This window comes from Juglans microcarpa x Juglans regia, chromosome 2D (assembly GCF_004785595.1).
Source record: "Juglans microcarpa x Juglans regia isolate MS1-56 chromosome 2D, Jm3101_v1.0, whole genome shotgun sequence".
Lineage (NCBI taxonomy): Eukaryota > Viridiplantae > Streptophyta > Magnoliopsida > Fagales > Juglandaceae > Juglans > Juglans microcarpa x Juglans regia.
Window position 1 is genome coordinate 16665033 of NC_054596.1, and position 18373 is coordinate 16683405.

The 18373-nt window shown below is 34.1% G+C and overlaps 1 protein-coding gene and 1 pseudogene across 4 annotated transcripts; both read right to left on the reverse strand.

Annotated features, from left to right (window-relative positions):
* Nucleotides 1–453: 453 nt before the first annotated feature.
* On the reverse strand, nt 454–6063 carry LOC121248591 (zinc finger CCCH domain-containing protein 3-like). Of its 4 annotated transcripts, XM_041147098.1 has the most exons (8): nt 5759–6063; nt 5638–5728; nt 4707–4876; nt 4457–4510; nt 3597–3713; nt 3167–3472; nt 2035–2301; nt 454–1125 (listed from the first exon to the last, which is right to left on the reverse strand). In XM_041147098.1, the coding sequence occupies exons 2-8, from the start codon at nt 5699–5701 to the stop codon at nt 763–765; spliced, it is 1341 nt and encodes a 446-aa protein (XP_041003032.1). In that variant the 5' UTR covers nt 5702–5728; nt 5759–6063; the 3' UTR covers nt 454–762. The 4 variants fall into 4 exon arrangements, with proteins under 4 accessions (XP_041003032.1, XP_041003033.1, XP_041003034.1 ...); XM_041147099.1 differs by having other exon boundaries at nt 3618–3713; nt 5638–6063; XM_041147100.1 differs by having other exon boundaries at nt 2035–2229; nt 5638–6063.
* Nucleotides 6064–10081: 4018 nt separating this feature from the next.
* Nucleotides 10082–18373, reverse strand: LOC121248595 (annotated as a pseudogene).

Genomic DNA, 18373 nt, shown 5'->3' on the forward strand with positions numbered 1-18373 from the left:
TTTTGTTTTATTTTTCTATTCATATTTTTTAATATATTTTAATATTTTTAAAAAATAAAAAAATATATCAATACATTTAAAATTACTTTCCTTATGATTCGGTAAAAAGAAAAAACACCGAGTGATATGATTTGGGCGGCGTATTAGACTTTTCCAAAAGAAAATGCTTGGTTGCCTCCAAATGTGCCCTCAAAAGTATCTGCATTTTGTTTGTTTTAATGTTTTAACTTTTTTTTTTTTGGTGTTATTTTTTAACATTAAAAAAAAAACCAAAAAACAAAATGCATTAGGGACACTGACACATTTGGAGGGGAACATAGCTTCACCCATGTCAAAATATGGGCGTTTTTTCATATTTGTGCAGGTGTCTGACAGCTCATGGCACATCTAATACTATTGAATCATATCACCAATAGCTGCTATTTTCGTGTAAGCAAAAAGCAAGAGGTTGCAGGGCTCGATAATTCTAAACTTCACTCAACAATCAAACAACAAGCATTCTGCATGCCCTCATCAACTCGAATGAATATCATCCAGCACAAAAAAAAAAAAAAAAAAAAAAAGGGTAATAATTTTGGGAATTCTTACAAACTATTACCTGCATTCTTATTCACCACAAAAAATGCCTTCCACGCCCTCCCCACCCCAAGCTCCACAGAACCGCAGGTGAAAAAAGGGGTGCAGGAGGTCCCCGGTAATAGATATCTCCTTGATATCATGCATCAAAACGTGCTATGACAATAGAACTAAAGAGAAGTGACTTCAAACAGATTGATCATGTAAAGGTTCTGCTGCTGAGCTTGGAATGGAGTGTGGTGAAGAACCGGCCTCCTCTTCAGGTGAATCCTCTGAAGTCTTTGTGTCTGATTTCTCATTTTTGTTGCTAGCAGCATCATGTTTCTGGACCCAATCAGGAAATTTTGATGATTTAGAAGGGGAAGTCTCAGATGAGTGGGCTGTTGACATGCTTCTCGGATTACTGAAGCGATGTGAATCAAGCATAGCTAGATTAGGGAGGCCCAAGCTATAATTATGAGGAACCGCCACAACTGGGTGATCAAATTTGCAAGTTGGGCCGTACTTGCAGAGCCCATACATACTGTAGTACGAACATACAGCTTGCCCCTGCACATAGCAGAGCCAGAAGTCAATCCACTGATAGCGCAAACATAGGAACAAGAAACTAAGACATTAGTAGTGAACTAACTATTCTTAATTAGAATATTTATTTCCTATTTATTCTCATGACAATTTATTCCCTATCAAAATGATCAAAATTCACAGGCTCTTCAAAATAGCACCTTCTGTTTAATTGACGGTTAAGATGAATAAGTGAGAAAAAAATAAAACGAAGTAAGAAACTCTAACGAAAAACAGAGCTACCAAGTGAGAAAAAAAAAAAAATTATATGCAAATATTGGAGAACAAGTTGGGGAAAAAGTTTGTAGATGCTGATTTACCAAGTATTTGAAGTTTGTGTTGTAGAAGAAATCGAATTGGTGGTCTTTTCTATTTTCTTGTTAAGCTTCGGAAGAGATGAAATCATGCGAAACGCGAAATGAAAAATCTGATGCAAACGTTGATGCATACGTTGATGGTAGAACCCAAAAATAAAATAATGATAGAAAAGTGAATAGCTAGCCAGTTTCATTGGCTAGATTTGGCCAGCCGAAATAACAATGGGTAAATTTACTTAGTTTGTTATGGGGTGTGTTTTGAGCTAGCTAGCCAAACTTTGGCTAAATTTTATCTATAGCTAGCTCACTATAAGAGCTCCAATAGCAACAGTAATTCGCTGAATTATGAAATAATCAATATATTCCTCGAAACTTTAATCAACGGCAAACAAGTTACGAACGAAAATATGGTACTTTGTAAGTAGTTCAAATTTGCAAAAGAACAGAAATATGAAATTCTTTCAAAAGACATTCATGATATTCAAAATTACACCAAAGTTTCAAGCAATTCTGAAAGCAGGCTGTTAGGCAAAGTAACATGCATGTTACTGTTTATTATATAGATGAAAAAACATACCGGTCTCAAGGGAAGGCCAGGCGGATTTGCCCCTGATTGTGCAATTCTTTCTTTTGGGTGATGGAACTTGCAATCAGATCCATATTTGCATGTCCCAGTGTTCATAAAATACCGGCACTCTGGTTGATCAGGCCTCTCAGGGAGACTTGGAGTAGTTCCTGATGACAGCCCTCTTGAAGCTGACTCACCTAGATTCTTGGAGTTGTAAATAAAGTTGGAATAAAGAACAGCAGTAGAACCGTTAGGAGACATAGGGCTCATGTTTCCCTGAGTAAAGAAAGGAAGGAAAGCATGATCAAAAAATAAAAGTGATGAAATTTCCAACGAGGCCTAACAAAACCATCTCCAGCCTCCATCTAGATGCCATAAAAGTGAAGAGAATTCCAGCACAACCTAATGGAACCATCTCCAGTATCCAACTAGGTGCAACAACTAATCTTTTTTGCTGAAAGAGGAACAATGAAATGAGGCCATCTAAGAGCATTAAAATGCTCAATTTAAGGGGCTTATGTGTTCAAATGTGTATAGGCAGATGATAATTAGGCTATGCCTTTTTTTTTTTTTTTTGGCCATCATAATTACATTACAACAACGTCACCAAAGAAATTATCACCAAGCAAATTTCTTTATACTTTTTGGTTATCTCATAATAACTTTTGCAACCAAAAATTATATAAAGCACTTGTTCGTCTTTACACTTAAATCCCATAAACAATAAAACTGTTGTTTTCAGCTAACATTGCAACACAGCTCACCCCAACCGATAGGCAATGATTAATGCTCTAGCAGATACGGTACAGTGAGGGTCACAGGTCGGCCGCCACGACAGAAAAATCATAGAGCCAGTTTCCACATTGTTGTGGTGAAAGACTTGTCCAAGAATCTTAAAAAAAAAAGTGAAATTAACTTTACACTGGTGTCAACTATGCTTGCTAATTGCTTTGAAAGTATCCTTGTAACATAGTTCCAAAAGGACTACATTAAGCTACAAAATGGCTTATTGTTCCTATAAGAACTGTATAGAGAGGTGGAAATAATGATGAAACAGCCAAATAGAAAACAAACCAAACCAAATGCAAGTTCTTATAATTTAAAGCAACAATTTGCTCAATTTAGGAGATTATGTACCGACCATGTACGTGTTCCAGCCCTGGGCAGGTACAATGCCTTGAGGAAGAAAAGCGGGCATGTAAGTTTCCGGACCAGGAAAACGCGGGCCAGATATATACGGCACTCTTGGTAATGACCATGCAGGAAGTCCACCGGCATAAGGTAGACCTGATGAAGGCATAACTGTTGAGCCCATAGATCCAACATCAGCATGCCCAGTTACTGGTAAAACAGTTCCAAGTGATGCAGGCTGCGGGTGATGGAACTTGCAAGCAACTCCAAACTTGCACAATCCAGTTTGCATGTAATAGGAACATTGTTTTTCTTCCTGAAAAAAGATCAGAACAATATGTTCTTAACAAAAAGAGAGAGAAGGGAAGGTTGGTGGCATCTTTCTTTGCATTTATCGCAAATGAATCAGTAAACAGCACTAAAATGACAAAGATAAGGACCTGACGCATGGGGAGACCTACAACGTTGAATGAGACTGGTCCAGCACCACGCCTATCCCTTGGATGATGATATTTACATGTTGATCCATATTTACAGGTCCCTGTCTTCAGAAAGTACTGCAATGCATGGCCCAGATGAACATACATAAACTACTACCAATAATTAGAAGGATGATCCAGATGAACTTCAAGCTATCATTTAGATAAACATCTGAGAACATATAGATAAACATTCCACAGCATACAGATGATAGGTGAAAATAAATCTCAAATACAGATGGTGTTTCCATCCTGAAACAATTAATCAAGGAACAATTTCTCCTACTGGCAACAAATCCTACACAAATTTGCAACTGTCCGCAACAGATTATATAATGGGGAAGAACTGGTGAAAACCAGAAATCCCACAGAATAACATCATTTAAATGTTGCTGTCAGAAAGCTTGTTACTTATCCTTTTTTGCCTACTAGAAATTCTTGTGCCAAATTCATGTTTCTCCAAAACTGTCAGCTCCTAGAATAATTCTTATGGAATCTTTAATATACTAAATAAGAAGTAATAACTTTCTATATCTTTTTTTTTATAAGTAAACAAGTATTATTAATTCAAGAATGGGCAACAACTGCCAGTTACAAATATAATAACTTTCTATATCTATAAAGTTGAAAGGTATATCAAATTAAACAAAACATTTATTAGAAAGCAAACCACATTGTAATTTTGTTTTTACTACTTCCACTACTACAGATCACAAAACAAACAGTAAAATAAGAGACACCAATAAAGAAAAGAGTACAATTTTATTTCTTTTCATTCTTTCTTAATCTTTTTCAACAATCGACGTAGATTAAAATCATACCCCACAATCAGGCTGTCCAACTCTTTCTGGGAGTTCAACACTGTACAGAGAACCCTACACGTTACAATTTAATAGAAGGGTGGTCAGTGCTGAAAACTAAGAACCAGGTGGATGCGGCAAACATGATCCTTCAGTGAAAGCCACATAAAAGAGAGAGAAAAAAAAGCATAGAAGATGATGTGGTTTTGACTATTAAGGATAATGCTCAACCTAGCTCCATTTAAGATGCAAAAAGTAATTGCTTTATTACCTGAGAAACATAAGAAGGGTGATTATAACGACAGTTACTTCCATAACCACAAAATCCAGTCCTCAAATAATACAGGCAGTCAGGTTCACCAGGTCGATCAGGATATGGAGCTGATTGGGCGGCACCACCACCCTCCTGATTATCATTGATTTTTAACCGCCAAAATGCTTCTAAATCACCACACAAAAAAAAATATATATATATAATCCAGAATTTTGAATAGCCTGAATCTGCATTGCATAAATTACTGAAGCTCCCCAAAAACAACAACCCACTTATAAACAATCATTAAGATGATAAAAGGGCCACCACACTAAATTTTGACATATAAGTACAAAAATAACAACAGCAAAACTAAAATTATTCAAAGCCTGAATTCACATTGCGGTTTTTGTTGTATCAGGCAGCAAACATCCGAAAAACACAAAAAACATTCACTGCAATCATGAAAGGTATCGTAACATGACTATATTTAGCTTGATAAAAAACACATTTTACCGTTGTCACAAAAAATAACAAGCCCGATTCCTTCCTAAGCCTCAACATTCATAGCCCCAACTATCAATGTTTCTCAAAGTCATAACCTATCTTACATCAAATAAAGAAAACAAGGTAAACAACACTCTATCGAAACAAGCTCAAAATTAAGGTACACATCACATAAGCCCCACAAAAGGCAAGAGTCTTCCAATTCTCGATATGCAATGTACCATGGATCATACTTCATCAGAACACCCAAATAGCACCAAACATACGAATTAGAAACAGAGAACAGGAAAAAAAACCGACTTAAACTATTCACATACAAAGCAAATATGATAACTGTAATAAACACAACACCACGATCAGTGCCAGAACATCAGAGATATTTCACAAAAGCCATAATCAGATCTCTAACACTCTACAAAGGGTGCACGAAATTCAGTACTACCTTCAATGGGATTAGCGGATTGATTAGGAGTAGCATTCTTCTGGACCTGCCGGTTATCTGGCATCGGTAGCACGGAAAAAGCGTAAACCACCCCTTCAAGTTTTTCTCGATTCCTCCAATCAAACCCGGAAAAAAATCTTGAATCTTTCACACAAGTCACAGAAAGGGCATGATTTCGAGCGAATATTGGTGATCAAAGACTGAAATTGATGGGAATTGAGATGAAAGTTGCTAAAATTACATAAAAGAAAAAGAAAAAAAATCCAGAGAAGCACGTTTCTGAAGAATCAATGTGAGAAATCTAAGACATACATATTCCAATTCCATATATATATATATATATATATATATATATAAAATATGCTTTTCCTTTTCCGGTTTGGAAATCTCTTGGATCTTTGAATGTGAAACCTGGCAATCTAATATAGTAAATAATGATTTTTAACATACTAATATTTAAACTCCTTTACTCTGTCAAAAAAAAAAAAAAAAAAAACCTCCTTTCCACTCGTGTACGGCTCGTCAATGTTGGGACGTTGTTACGAAATTACTATCTTGCCCACCTTGGGAATATTTGTTTACATTCTCTGTTTGATTAATTTATTATTAATTTCGATAGTAATAATTGTTTTATAAATGAAAAATGATAGCGAATTATTTTCTCGTTTTTTGAGTTCTAACTTCTAAGATATGTCGTAAATCGTGACCGTCATTGGTCGTAAGTACGAAGGGCGGTGGTGGATTTGGGCCCTTCGATTTTAATTAATGGCGGGACCCACGGGAAGCGCTATGAAGGGCATTTGTGTCGTTTTGTTTTTTATTTTAAAAAGGAAAATTCTTTAGAGAAAAAAAAGAAGAGAGAGAGAAATGCGAAAAATCGTCGCCGTCAAAGCATGCGAATGGGATGTGGGGCATGCGAATTGGTAGGTAAGTGGACTAATATGAATCGTCCGATGTGAATATTTTTCTTTTTATGGGAGTGTCGGGCCCCACAGTTAGCGAAGAAAACGAACTTGTCTCGAATTTGCCACGAAACTTGGAGGGGCCCACCAGACGGGGGGAATCGCTTTGGGGGGCTTAGTGCATATTTCCCAAATTGACCCTCATGTAGATGTAACTTCCACTAGTTGACTAGTGTTTGTTTTTGGGAAGAAAAATACTAGAGTCACAGAAATTTCATCTCGATAATTAATTAATTAATTAATTATTTAATAATTAAAGAAGTATTTTTTTTAATGATATTATTTTTTAAAAATATTTTAAAATATAAAAAATAAATGAAAAAAATAAAAAAAACTCATTCTTCTCAAGACCTGTTTCATGCTACTGCTCTTTTAGGAATCCCATTTTAGTAATAGAAATAAATAAATACCATTAGAAATTATGTTCTCTTTTTTTGAATAAATAGAAATTGCATTGTTGAATCTAACTGTTTGTTTTATTATTGGACTTGGTCTTTTTAATATATATATATATATGATTATAAGAGGAAGTTTGGATAGTGAATTAAGAATTGTTTATTTTATTTTAAAAAAGTTGGGATAGTGAGTTAAGAAGTCGGGATTTAAAAAAGTTGAATTATTTATTTTATTTTATATAAAAATTTGATAAAATTATAATGTTTAAATGAAATGAGTTTGATGAACTTTTGTATTCAAACCAAACTTAATTGATTAGTTTATAAATATAAACAGATTAGATCACTGGAATTGATTGTCAAATTTGGATTTAGTTTTCAACTTTAAAAGTTAATATTCATGGAGATATCTCTATCTCTAATGGGAGAAAATAGTCTTAAAATAAATGATTAGGCGGAAGAAGTCAAATATGAGTTTAGACAATACAAAGGATATAAAAAGCAAAATAAAATTCAAGGGAGAAGGGGGTAAAATCGTCCGAAGTGGTTAATTTTGGACCAAGAATTCTCAAACTTGGGGGATGCTGATTGCCGAGTCCACCACCAAGAAGCCGATGTGGGTCCAGGAATAAGCGATAAATAATAATAAAAAAAAAAAGTGTTGAATATAAAAAACGCACGCAAAAAAAAAAAAAAAAAATTAATAAATAAAAAAGGGAGGGGCAAAAGTTGGTGGTGGGAGTGAATCAAAATCTGCCACCTGTCCTTATAGTTATTGGAAACGAAACTATCAAAAAAAAAAAAAAAAAAAAAAGGGTATGATTTGGTTGGGTTTTTAGGACTTTGGTGGTGTTATGAACTGAGTGTATACAATACGTCAACGTATTTGACCCTCCTGACCAGACTATCCATTGATTTCACTTATCTACAACACTTTCTTCCAAGAAAAATATTCCAAAGCCATCGCTCTTATTTCCTTCTTTGCCCTTATTATTATTATTATTAATTATTTAAATATTGGGTTAGGCAGCCATCTGGACTGTCACCTTATGTATGACTAAAAACAGTAAAAACAACTGGTCCTTCCAATGGTTTCTTTTCCGATAAATTCTATTTATAGTCTTTAAATGTAAATTGTACGTGCAAATTCTTCATTTAAAAAAATATTATTTTAATAAGAAAATTATTATAATTTAAAAAAAATTTAAAAATAAAATTATTAAACTTATAATACAATCTCTATTTAAAAATTGTAAGTGGTATTGCTCTTCTTATTTGCTTTGTTATTCTAAGAACATAATTATGGTATGCATCAGACAGTTAGTTGTCAGTTGAGAGCAAATATATTGACATAAAATGAAAAAAAAAAAAATCAAAATTTCCGATTCTTGTATGAGCTTTAGAATTTCAACACACGTGATATGAATAACATTTGCCGATGCCCAGATGTTTTATCTAAATTATATTAAATACGTAATAAATGTTATAAGATCTATTTAATTGTTTTTTTTATCTCTATATTGTAAAAAAAAAGAAATGCAAGTTGTAGTCGTAAGTGTATAAGCACTGCACAATCATTTTGAAAAAAATGAATAAATACGAGATTCACATAAAAAAATTAATTTTGGTAATAGTAAAACTCACTTTTTTTCAAAGCGACTGTACGACTTGCACACTCTACGATTGTATATAGTATTATTCTATAAAAAATAATATTTACAATCTTAAAATATGTAAATTACACACGCTCAATTTGATAAAAAAAAAAAAATCCACTTTTTTATTGATCCTAATCTAGTAGCTACTACAATTTACACGACTCTCACAAAATAAGAGGCAAATCTGGTTGGTGGTTTTATATTCAATTCTTCCAGTTTCTACCCCTTAATTTTTAGGAATGTTGGGTTACGGAAATTAAGGATAATCCTTTCCCTGTTATTTTTTTCCCAGGAAATAGAAATATTTCGTTACTAAGCCAAACATTGGCATTCAACCATTAATGAGATAATGCTTTTCCTATTTAATTAGGTGTTGCTACTATATCGCCCAGCAGTCAAAGTTAAACATGTCTTCAATAGAAATTGAGTTTTTTCTTAACATTTAAAAAACATCAATATACTAATAATCACTTTCTCAATTATTAAATAAAAAAATTAAAAAATAAAATAAAATACATGAACGATAACAATAAGAGAACAAAACATGGCGTATAATCATTTTCCTGAATTAATTGCTACCAAAGGCAGATACAATAATGAGTAGTTGTCTTATTAGCACAAATTGGTACACTGTTGGGACATTCGTCAAACACCACAAGCAACAACTACTAGTCTACTGCAATCATCTTGTTCAAACCACACCTCCCTCAGTTTCGCCTACACTTCCTTACTTCCTTCATTTACTTTTCTTTTTTCTCTGTTCCCTTCTCAATATATCTTTCTGTTTTTTTTTTTTTTCTTTGTATTTTAGTTCGCAGCTTCTGAAAGCTAGGATGATGCCATTAGGACTGTCCTTTTCCCAATCATCCATTTCCACAATCCATATATGAAGTTTACTCAATACTTTACGAGCAAGTTACCCATGCATATTAACCCCATAACTTGAACCAGAAAGCCGTACATTTCTGCTAATATTGCTATGTATGTTTTACTTTTCAACACAACAAAAAAGGAAGAGGAATGAAAAATGTTGGGTATTGAATGTTAAGTTTCAGAAAAGCGGTTGGTAAAATAAGAGCATAATAAGAAGAAACCTTGACCAAAACGAAGGAGACCTAATCAGTACTCACCGTTTGTACTAAAGAAGGCAGTTGACAGTTGGTCGAGAAAGTTAAAGCTACATCGATTATTGCAATCCATATATATATATATATATAATATAGGTCGATTAAAGCTGCGGTAGGCCATAACAGACACTTTTATAGTCTTCTTCTTTTCTTGAAAAAGTTATCCTGATATTTCTTAAAGGGTTAGACCTGCTGGGATCTGGAAATCATAGCATATATAGGTCCATAATTATTTCATTTGCAACCATGAAATCTATGGAGAAATCTATAAAGTTTTAAAGATGATGACCTTAGCATTCAGCAGTAAAGATACTCAAAAATCCCTTTCTGAAAAGTGAGAAATCCAGTGTTAGCAGACCTCTAAATTTATTTTCAAGTCTGCAGTATAATTCTTTAACCCTTGGATAATTTATTTTAAAAGCTAAAGTTGATTTAATGAGAATATTAATAATGCTGTCAGGCAGCACTGCCTCAACACTAGTGTTGAGAGAATTGAATCCTTGATCAATAATTTCTCTTCCAACCTAGCTAGCTAGGGAGCTGATCTGGAATGGGGAATACTCCCTCTACCAAAGTGAAACTTCCTGAGGTTTCTGCTGAATCTTCCAACTTCACAAACTACCCCCAAATGGCTGTGGACACAGGAGAATGAGAATGAAAGTGAGATGGAGAATTATATATATGTAGCAAAGCAGCCGCTAAAGTAAATTCTGTATTGTTCTTTGTGGGAAGATAAAAATAATATTTGGGAAGCATAAAAGTGGTGAAAGCACCGATTGAAATTGCAGTAGTTGTAGTCATTTGGTACCTGAAATAAGTCAAAAGTGTAGAGCAACTTTAATGGAAAGGTTCTTGGAATCAACCCATACGAAAAGCAATTGGAGCTCCAGTACTGCTTACACGTATCATGACTCGAGTGGCTCAGATTTTCGCAAGTCATCAGGAGAGAAACCAATCTCATCGTCAAAGACACCATCATGTGCTGGCCTAGAAGTCATGGAAATAATGATCATTGGAAGCTTAAATGAAATTAATGAACTTAAATATAGAAAGGATTCTGAAAAAACTATGCTCTCTCTCTCTTTCCCCTTTTGTTTTTTATTTGTAAGTTAAGCATGAATCCAATGGCAATGGGTCTTGAATTCATAGCTCCAGCATCCATCCTATGCTTAGGAGCATCACACCTTCCTATGGCAAACAAGGTATAAAGTTTTCATTTGTTTAATCAAAAGAATAATTTTCTTTAGAAGATCTCAAGACGGCACAAACAAACATTTATCACTGAACAACACATGATCAATGATGAAATGAAGAGCACAAAAACATATTTAAATTAACCGCATGCTACTCTTTATGATTCTTGTAAATAGGATAGAAATGCAGATGCATGCTAATTTATTCATATCTATCAAATTAACGAAAAAAACTATAAAAAAAAACTTGCAATCATCCCAGCTTCAGCCCCACATGTAGAAATCATATGAGAGAGAGAGAGAGAGAGTTCTTATTTATTAAATAGCTTCTGCTGGTTTTCCTTCTTCTGCAGGGAAGCAATAGAAGTTAGATGGGCATGAGGATTGAGGAGCCAACCTTTCCCTCAAACCAAATCATAATAACGATGAATTACTCCATGAAGCTAGCTCAATCTACTGGAGCACTCAATAAAACAACAAACTTAGATGGAGAACACTAAATTATATTCTATACAATTTCTAGATTTAAACATGACATTTAATTCTTTCAAATATGCAATAACTTTGAGATTTTATAGTTCTGTCCTATAATATGATTACCACTTGAAATACTTTGATTTTCAAGAATCAAATTGCTTTCCAGTGGTCAACAAACCAAAAACACCAAAACCAACTAGTGAAAGTTATGATACCTGAATACGTTTAATACAAATCATCAAGCAGTTCTCTGCAATGCAATGCAAGGAAGATTTCTTTCGAAGCAGTAAAGTGGAATTAATAATACATCCAAATAATTGAAGATCAGATGTTTTTTTTACTATCCCTTTATTACATCGAGGGAATGCACTGAGATTTGGGAGAGGGACTCAAGAAAGTTTTAGAAAGAGACGAATAAACATGTTGAAGGTTCAAAGTATCAAAACAAAGCAGAAACACCGATAATGCAACTGTCCTAAAGAGTATGAACAAACCAGGTGGTTGGGCTTTGGGCCTTTGATCCATTATACACAAAACCGTTGGAAACTAGCCGCAGGAAACAAAAGCAAAAGAAGTACCAAGGTTAGACAGAATTTGAAATATTTGACGAAGTACCAAGATATTGTTGAAAAATTCACTTACAAAAGGAAAAGTAAATCAATAAAATTGACAAATTTCGTGCTTTTTTCCCCTAAAAAAAAAAAAAAAAAAGGAATAAGACTGTTACAAGGAAACCCTTTTCTGCGTACTAGCAATCCCTTGAACATTCTTTCAGCTGACACAAGTGCATTTAGAAGGAATGGAAGCATATCCTCCACCTGCAACCCAATTGCCATCTGCATATGAGGGACTATTAAAGCTTTTACAAAAGGCCGGGGCATGAAAAATCTTCAACGCCTTGGCCAAATTCTTTAACATGGACTGACAGATACTAGCTGCTTCCGGAATAAACTCAACAATCATCGACCTGCAGCAATTTCTTCATCCAATTGCTAATAGAGAAACCGATATAAATCCGTATCAGTCAGCTCTGCGTGATTTAATTGGTTGGCACTGTGCAAAGTACCCCTTGTCCTAGACTGTGCTCCAGCGGGTACATGGTTGTGCCCTTCACAAATTTTTTATGGTCAGCAGCGACCTTTCTGATGTTAGTAGGCTCTCTCTCAACTTAAGTGGGTGACGCACCTCCAACCCTCCTACACAAAATTATAAAATAACATATTAACAGAATGTTATGATCTTGAGGATTAAAGGTTTAACCAAATTAGCATCCAACAGTTTTAAGACTTTTGGATCAATGGTTGGATCTTTAACAATTGTTAACCCTTAGGATCATAACACAGAAGCAGACAAATTATTCACCACATGTCCAAGACAATAGGTTTCAACTTAATAGAAAGTCAGAAATGGTTTGGAATGGGCACGGACCTTGTGTCCTAGCATCGCTCATAGGAAATTAATCTTTGTGTTATTGAATATAAATCTACTCAAGAACTGTAGCACTCGAGGCTTCACTTATTAAAAAGTAATCTGGGCTTTGAATTATGCTTTACAAGCTCCATCTATTCCTCTCCTTAATATTATATTAGAAAAGAGATAATGCATTAAAAACCTCAATTAACAATGCAGACAGAGATATCGAATTTGGAATGTCACAAATGAAAATTTTTTTCTACAAGACTTCGTTTGTTTTCGCAGATGAGATGAGATGAGAAGAGTTGAGATAAAACTTGAAAATTGAATAAAATATTGTTAGAATATATATTTTTTAAATTATTTTTGTTTTGGGATTTGAAAAAGTTGAATTGTTTATTTTATTTTGTGTGAGAATTTGAAAAAATTGTAATGATTAGATGAGATGAGATGAGATGAGATGAGATGAGAATGGTTGTGAAAACAAATGAGGCCTAAAGGAAAGGCAGTAGTCGTGCAAAGCTTCCATTAGTCAGAAAGACACCATATAATGAATCTATTTAAAAAAAAAATCCAGAAAATTTTCCTTCTTTCCAATATTGATGGTTGATGCAACTATGTACGAATCAGCTCATGCCTCAAAACTGTCGAATTGTAGCACTTGCAACAAATGGATGACTCCTGTCACATAAAACTGGTGAATCAATTTCAGAACCTCTCGATACACAAACATGCTTCAAGTACTTGACAATCCCAATTGCAAAGGTTTATAAAGCTTTTGAGAGAAAATAGAAGTTGCACAATTCATTCATGAACAAACATCAAGTCAATGAATTTTAGCAGCTTATTCTCAACTATAAATTTTCAAATCTACAAAGAAAAATAGAAGATCGCTTACCTCAATAATTTCTCTGATGCAATTCTAGCAGCTCTAATTGTGCCATGGCTTGGTACCCATTTGATGACATGATTTGGATCAGCTCGCATAGGAGAATGGATTTTGATCAGCTTAACAAGCAGAAGAAAAAGACAAAACGAAGTTAATGATATAGAATAACAACAAATGATAATATTTCACTTATATCAAGAAGGAAGTGCGATGAAGCACCCATACAAGCTGTTACTAGGAAAAGTTCTATTTGCAAAAATTAAACTAAAGCATAACCCGACATATTTTGCGATCATCGTGATTGTAATTCAGTAATCAACATAAAACTGTTTGCTCAATGAAGCCTGTTAATAGAGTTTGCAACTTCAAAGCCCCATGAGAAGGGCTGGGCACTGGTGGTCTTTGTTCTCTCAAAAAGAATAAAAACTTATTCTGATCCAATCATCATTAGGTTAATACCAACAAAACTATACATGTATCAATAGAGAAAAGAAGCTTGTAGACTTACTCCCAAACACTCCATCATTTGATAGTAAGCCCTACCATGTAAAGGAGTATGACCTTGTCGAGATTCTGAGAAATATCTAGTCCTGAAAGAATATTACAAGGATCCCTTACATAAAAGTATTTCATTTGGAAACACTAACAGCTGAAAGAAATTTTATACCATTCTTTATAACCGGGATCCACAGTGAAGCCATGCATATCTACTTATTCGCAAATAGAGAGAGCAAATTCAAGAGCCTTGAGCCCAGTTCCTTTAGCTGCTGAACCAAATGATGCACCCAGCATGAGATATACAGGATTTTTTAGTGGAATATCCTGCATAAAAAGGCCCCAAAAAGAAAATTCAAGCTTTCAGTAATATAATTAACCCCAAAAGCAAGGAAGTAATGTTATATTATCAAGGAATGCCAAAGTGAGCATTTATTCAAGAGGAAATACAAATGGTAAAGCTTTCTCCAAATTTTTTGGGGGTTTGAGGGGTAAGTAAGAGCAAAATTTCAACAAGTAGGCAAGAGCGGAGATTTCAAAAATTGGTTTGCTGTCAGCAAGCAAACTTTTCTTTCTTCCTTTTCATCTTTGGGTCAAAATCAGCATGAAAAGCAAGTTCCTAGAGTATAGAAATACATGTATGACTTTCAAGGAATGAATGTACAAGTAAGTACCAATTTTTTAAAGTCACAAAAATTATGAAATTATGATTATGTTTCTAGATGGTGATTTACAGCAAGAGGGAAATGTTAGGAGAAACAATCACATTTATGCAACAAATATTGGAGTCGACCATTGTTTTTTTGTGGGACCAGCAAAACTACAGGGAAGCAACATACAGACCAGTATCATTTTCTTCATGATATCATGAATTGTCGTTTTAATGATCAAGACCTCCCTCCTTGTTTCTGCAGAAACCATATCTTCAGTGTTCCTGGTAAAATGTGACAGGATTCACAAGTTACAACAGAGCATGGTGCTCATACCATCTAACTCCACAACTTTATCAAGAGCTTTGGCAGATCCCCTATTAAGAAGACGGAATGTACTCTTTTTGCCAACATAGTCTGAATAGATCTGCAATGCATCCAATAACAGAAAAGGAAGATCAGTTATTAAGTGAAGCAAACGCCAGAATTCTAACATCAATAAATAAGCAGCTTGACCTGGATTGGAGCACCATTTTCTCTGATAACAGCATCGTAACCATCTATCTCCTTTCCAAACCTTGTTTTCAATAGATCTCCTGAGTTCCCAATAACAGCACAACGACCAAATTGTCGGGGAAGATATGGTGGTGTTTGAGGGAGTACCAGTGAAAGTTTCTCCATGCATAGAGTCTTGTTCTCACAGTGATTGCTGCGATGGAGAAATGAGCTACATCAGAATGCATGGGGCTGTGAATATTTTCAGCAGCTTTAAGAACTTACTTTACATTTGAAAAAAATAATATATCTAAAAAAAGTTACAACTTTCTATCAAGGTTTTTCTTTTGCATAATTTTTTAACTTTCTCAGGATTTATAGGGAAAGTAAGATTTTGTTATGCACACATCAAAATGATATAATCTCATACTACAAGTAAAAGTATTGTCTTATTTCACATCATAATTGTACTAGACGTAAAATCAATGCCAAAGTCATATGGGCCTTTGGAACCAGAAAGCTTTTATCATCTTTTAAATAATTCGTGATTAGCTTACATGAAAATAGATCAGTTGTATCAATATTATATAGTTCACGCCTACAAAAAAAAAATATTATATAGTTCATACTTTGGGTAGATGATTTAGGTGCCGTTTGGATAGTGAGTTGAGATGAGATGAAATTTGAAAGTTGAATAAAATATTGTTAGAATATTATTTTTTAATATTATTATTGTTTTGGAAGTTGAAAAAATTGAATTGTTTATTATATTTTGTGTGGGAATTTGATAAAGTTGTAATGATGAGATGAGATAAGATGAGATGAAACACTTCTTATATCCAAGAATTTATTAATAGATTGATTAAAACTAATTCCAGTACCAGCTTGTTGTATAACTACTTACAGAAGTATTCCCTTATTGATCCTGCGCCATGCATATTCCTCCCATCCATTTGGCAAAGCATCAATGAATTCTTTGGTGAGTATTGTGGTACTATTGCGCACCTGATAATAACTCAATATATGACATATCAAATATAAAGCATATAAGGAAATCTTAAACAAACATATCAAAAAGCCCAGTGTACTTGACAATAGTCAAGGCAAAGAGAAATGGAACAACAGATTAATGGCATGCTTGGTAATGATATGAGAATTCTGTGAATAGTAGTGAAATTGTTTGATTTAAGATTTTTTATTGTGTTTTGGGAAATGAGAGAAAAATTTGAATAAAAATATTATAAATTTAAAAAATTGTTTGAATATAATTTTTTAATATTATTTTTGTTTTGAAATTTGAAAAAATTGTATTGTTTTTTGTATTTTGTTTGGAAGTTTGGAAAAATTGTAATAATTAGATGAAAAAGTTGAACATTTGAAATTGAAAAGTGTTTTGTGTTTGAGTGATATTTGGGAAGAAAACTATGAGAAGTTTTGAGATCAACTCATCTCACTTCCCAAACATGGCCTAACTTTATTACACAACGGTGCCAATTACAAAGATATTTCACTAAGTCTATTAGGCATATCTTGTCTCCTTCAAAATTAATCAAACAGGTTGAATGATAGGATCTCCAAGAAAACAGCAGGCTCACCTGTTCCCATCTAGCCACAGTTTCACACAGATTAAAATCAAATGACAACCCTTCTAGTTCACCAGTTTTAGGATCTCTCTGTTTACATTCCAAATTTCCAAGGAACTAAGTCAGAGAAGAACAACATACAGTTGAGCAATGTAAAGAAACACCAAATACCACAAAATTAAATTTAAAAAATCAAAAGTAAATGTTTGCTGACATGACTAACTTATGCATAATATATAAATTATATCTATGCAAGCATCTGATGAAAATCTGGGAGAAGAATTTACCCATTTGGGGATGGTGTCGCTAGGGAAGTTAATCTTGACCTGACAATAATTTTGCCACTCGCAGCTTGTAAACCTAATCTATTTGCTCTCTGCACGGAAATCCAAAATCAGTAGCTACACAAAGAATCACGCAAAGCATAACTTTCCTAGGCACGTAGCTCCCATAGAAGTCAGATCCACTAAACACAAGTCAATGAAGAGTAGAACCACTGGATTCGAATTTCAACTGATACTCGAATTGATTACGTGCTTCAAGCTACAAAAACTCCTCACAAATGTAACTCCATTTTCAAACGAAGTCAAATGAAGCACTTCCATATCCAAACACGTGAATTTATCCAATCACAATTTTAACGACAAAGTAACTGGTGTGATCATTTCATCAGTTTAGTAATATAATTTGGATGAATTAAAAAAAAATGTTGCAATGTTCAAATTGATAGAAAATGAAAAATTAAAAAACTTCTCACCACACACTTCCGGAAATAGCTCTGCAAAGTGCAAAGACCGCAAGGCTTCCAAATCTTCATTCGAAGGTCAATAACTTTCGTCTGAAAATGGCACATTCATCAAGTTTACTCATGCAAGTATCTATCACGCACAAATAGACATAATCTATTACGTACAGAGATGGGTGACGCTAGTGAGGTAGACGAGTATTGCAGCGAGTCCTGAAGCTAGAGACACTAACAATCCAAACTGCAAAAGCCTCATCTAATGCTTAATTCACTTGCTAGCTTTATCGTAATCCACCTAAGAATTCCAAATCAATAAAACATGACAATCAGGTCAGATTACAACTGAGATATTTCTTTCCCCAGTTCCAACAAAAATAAATTAAATAAATTCTTATGAAGAGAAACAAACAATGTGCAGATATAATTAATCATTTGTAGATAGATGCACCAGAAGAGAATTTATTGGCTCAATAAAATGTTGAGCCCTAGGCATATAACAGAGAGAGAAATGGTTACGAACTAGGCGAAGAATGGAGGTTGTACGACTCTGAATGTGGGGAGTAGGAACCAAATGGCTGCGAGTAAATATGGCGGAAAATTCTCTGAATTTACGAATTCAGGGCTCAGGCTCAGAGAGAGAGAGAAGAGATGAGC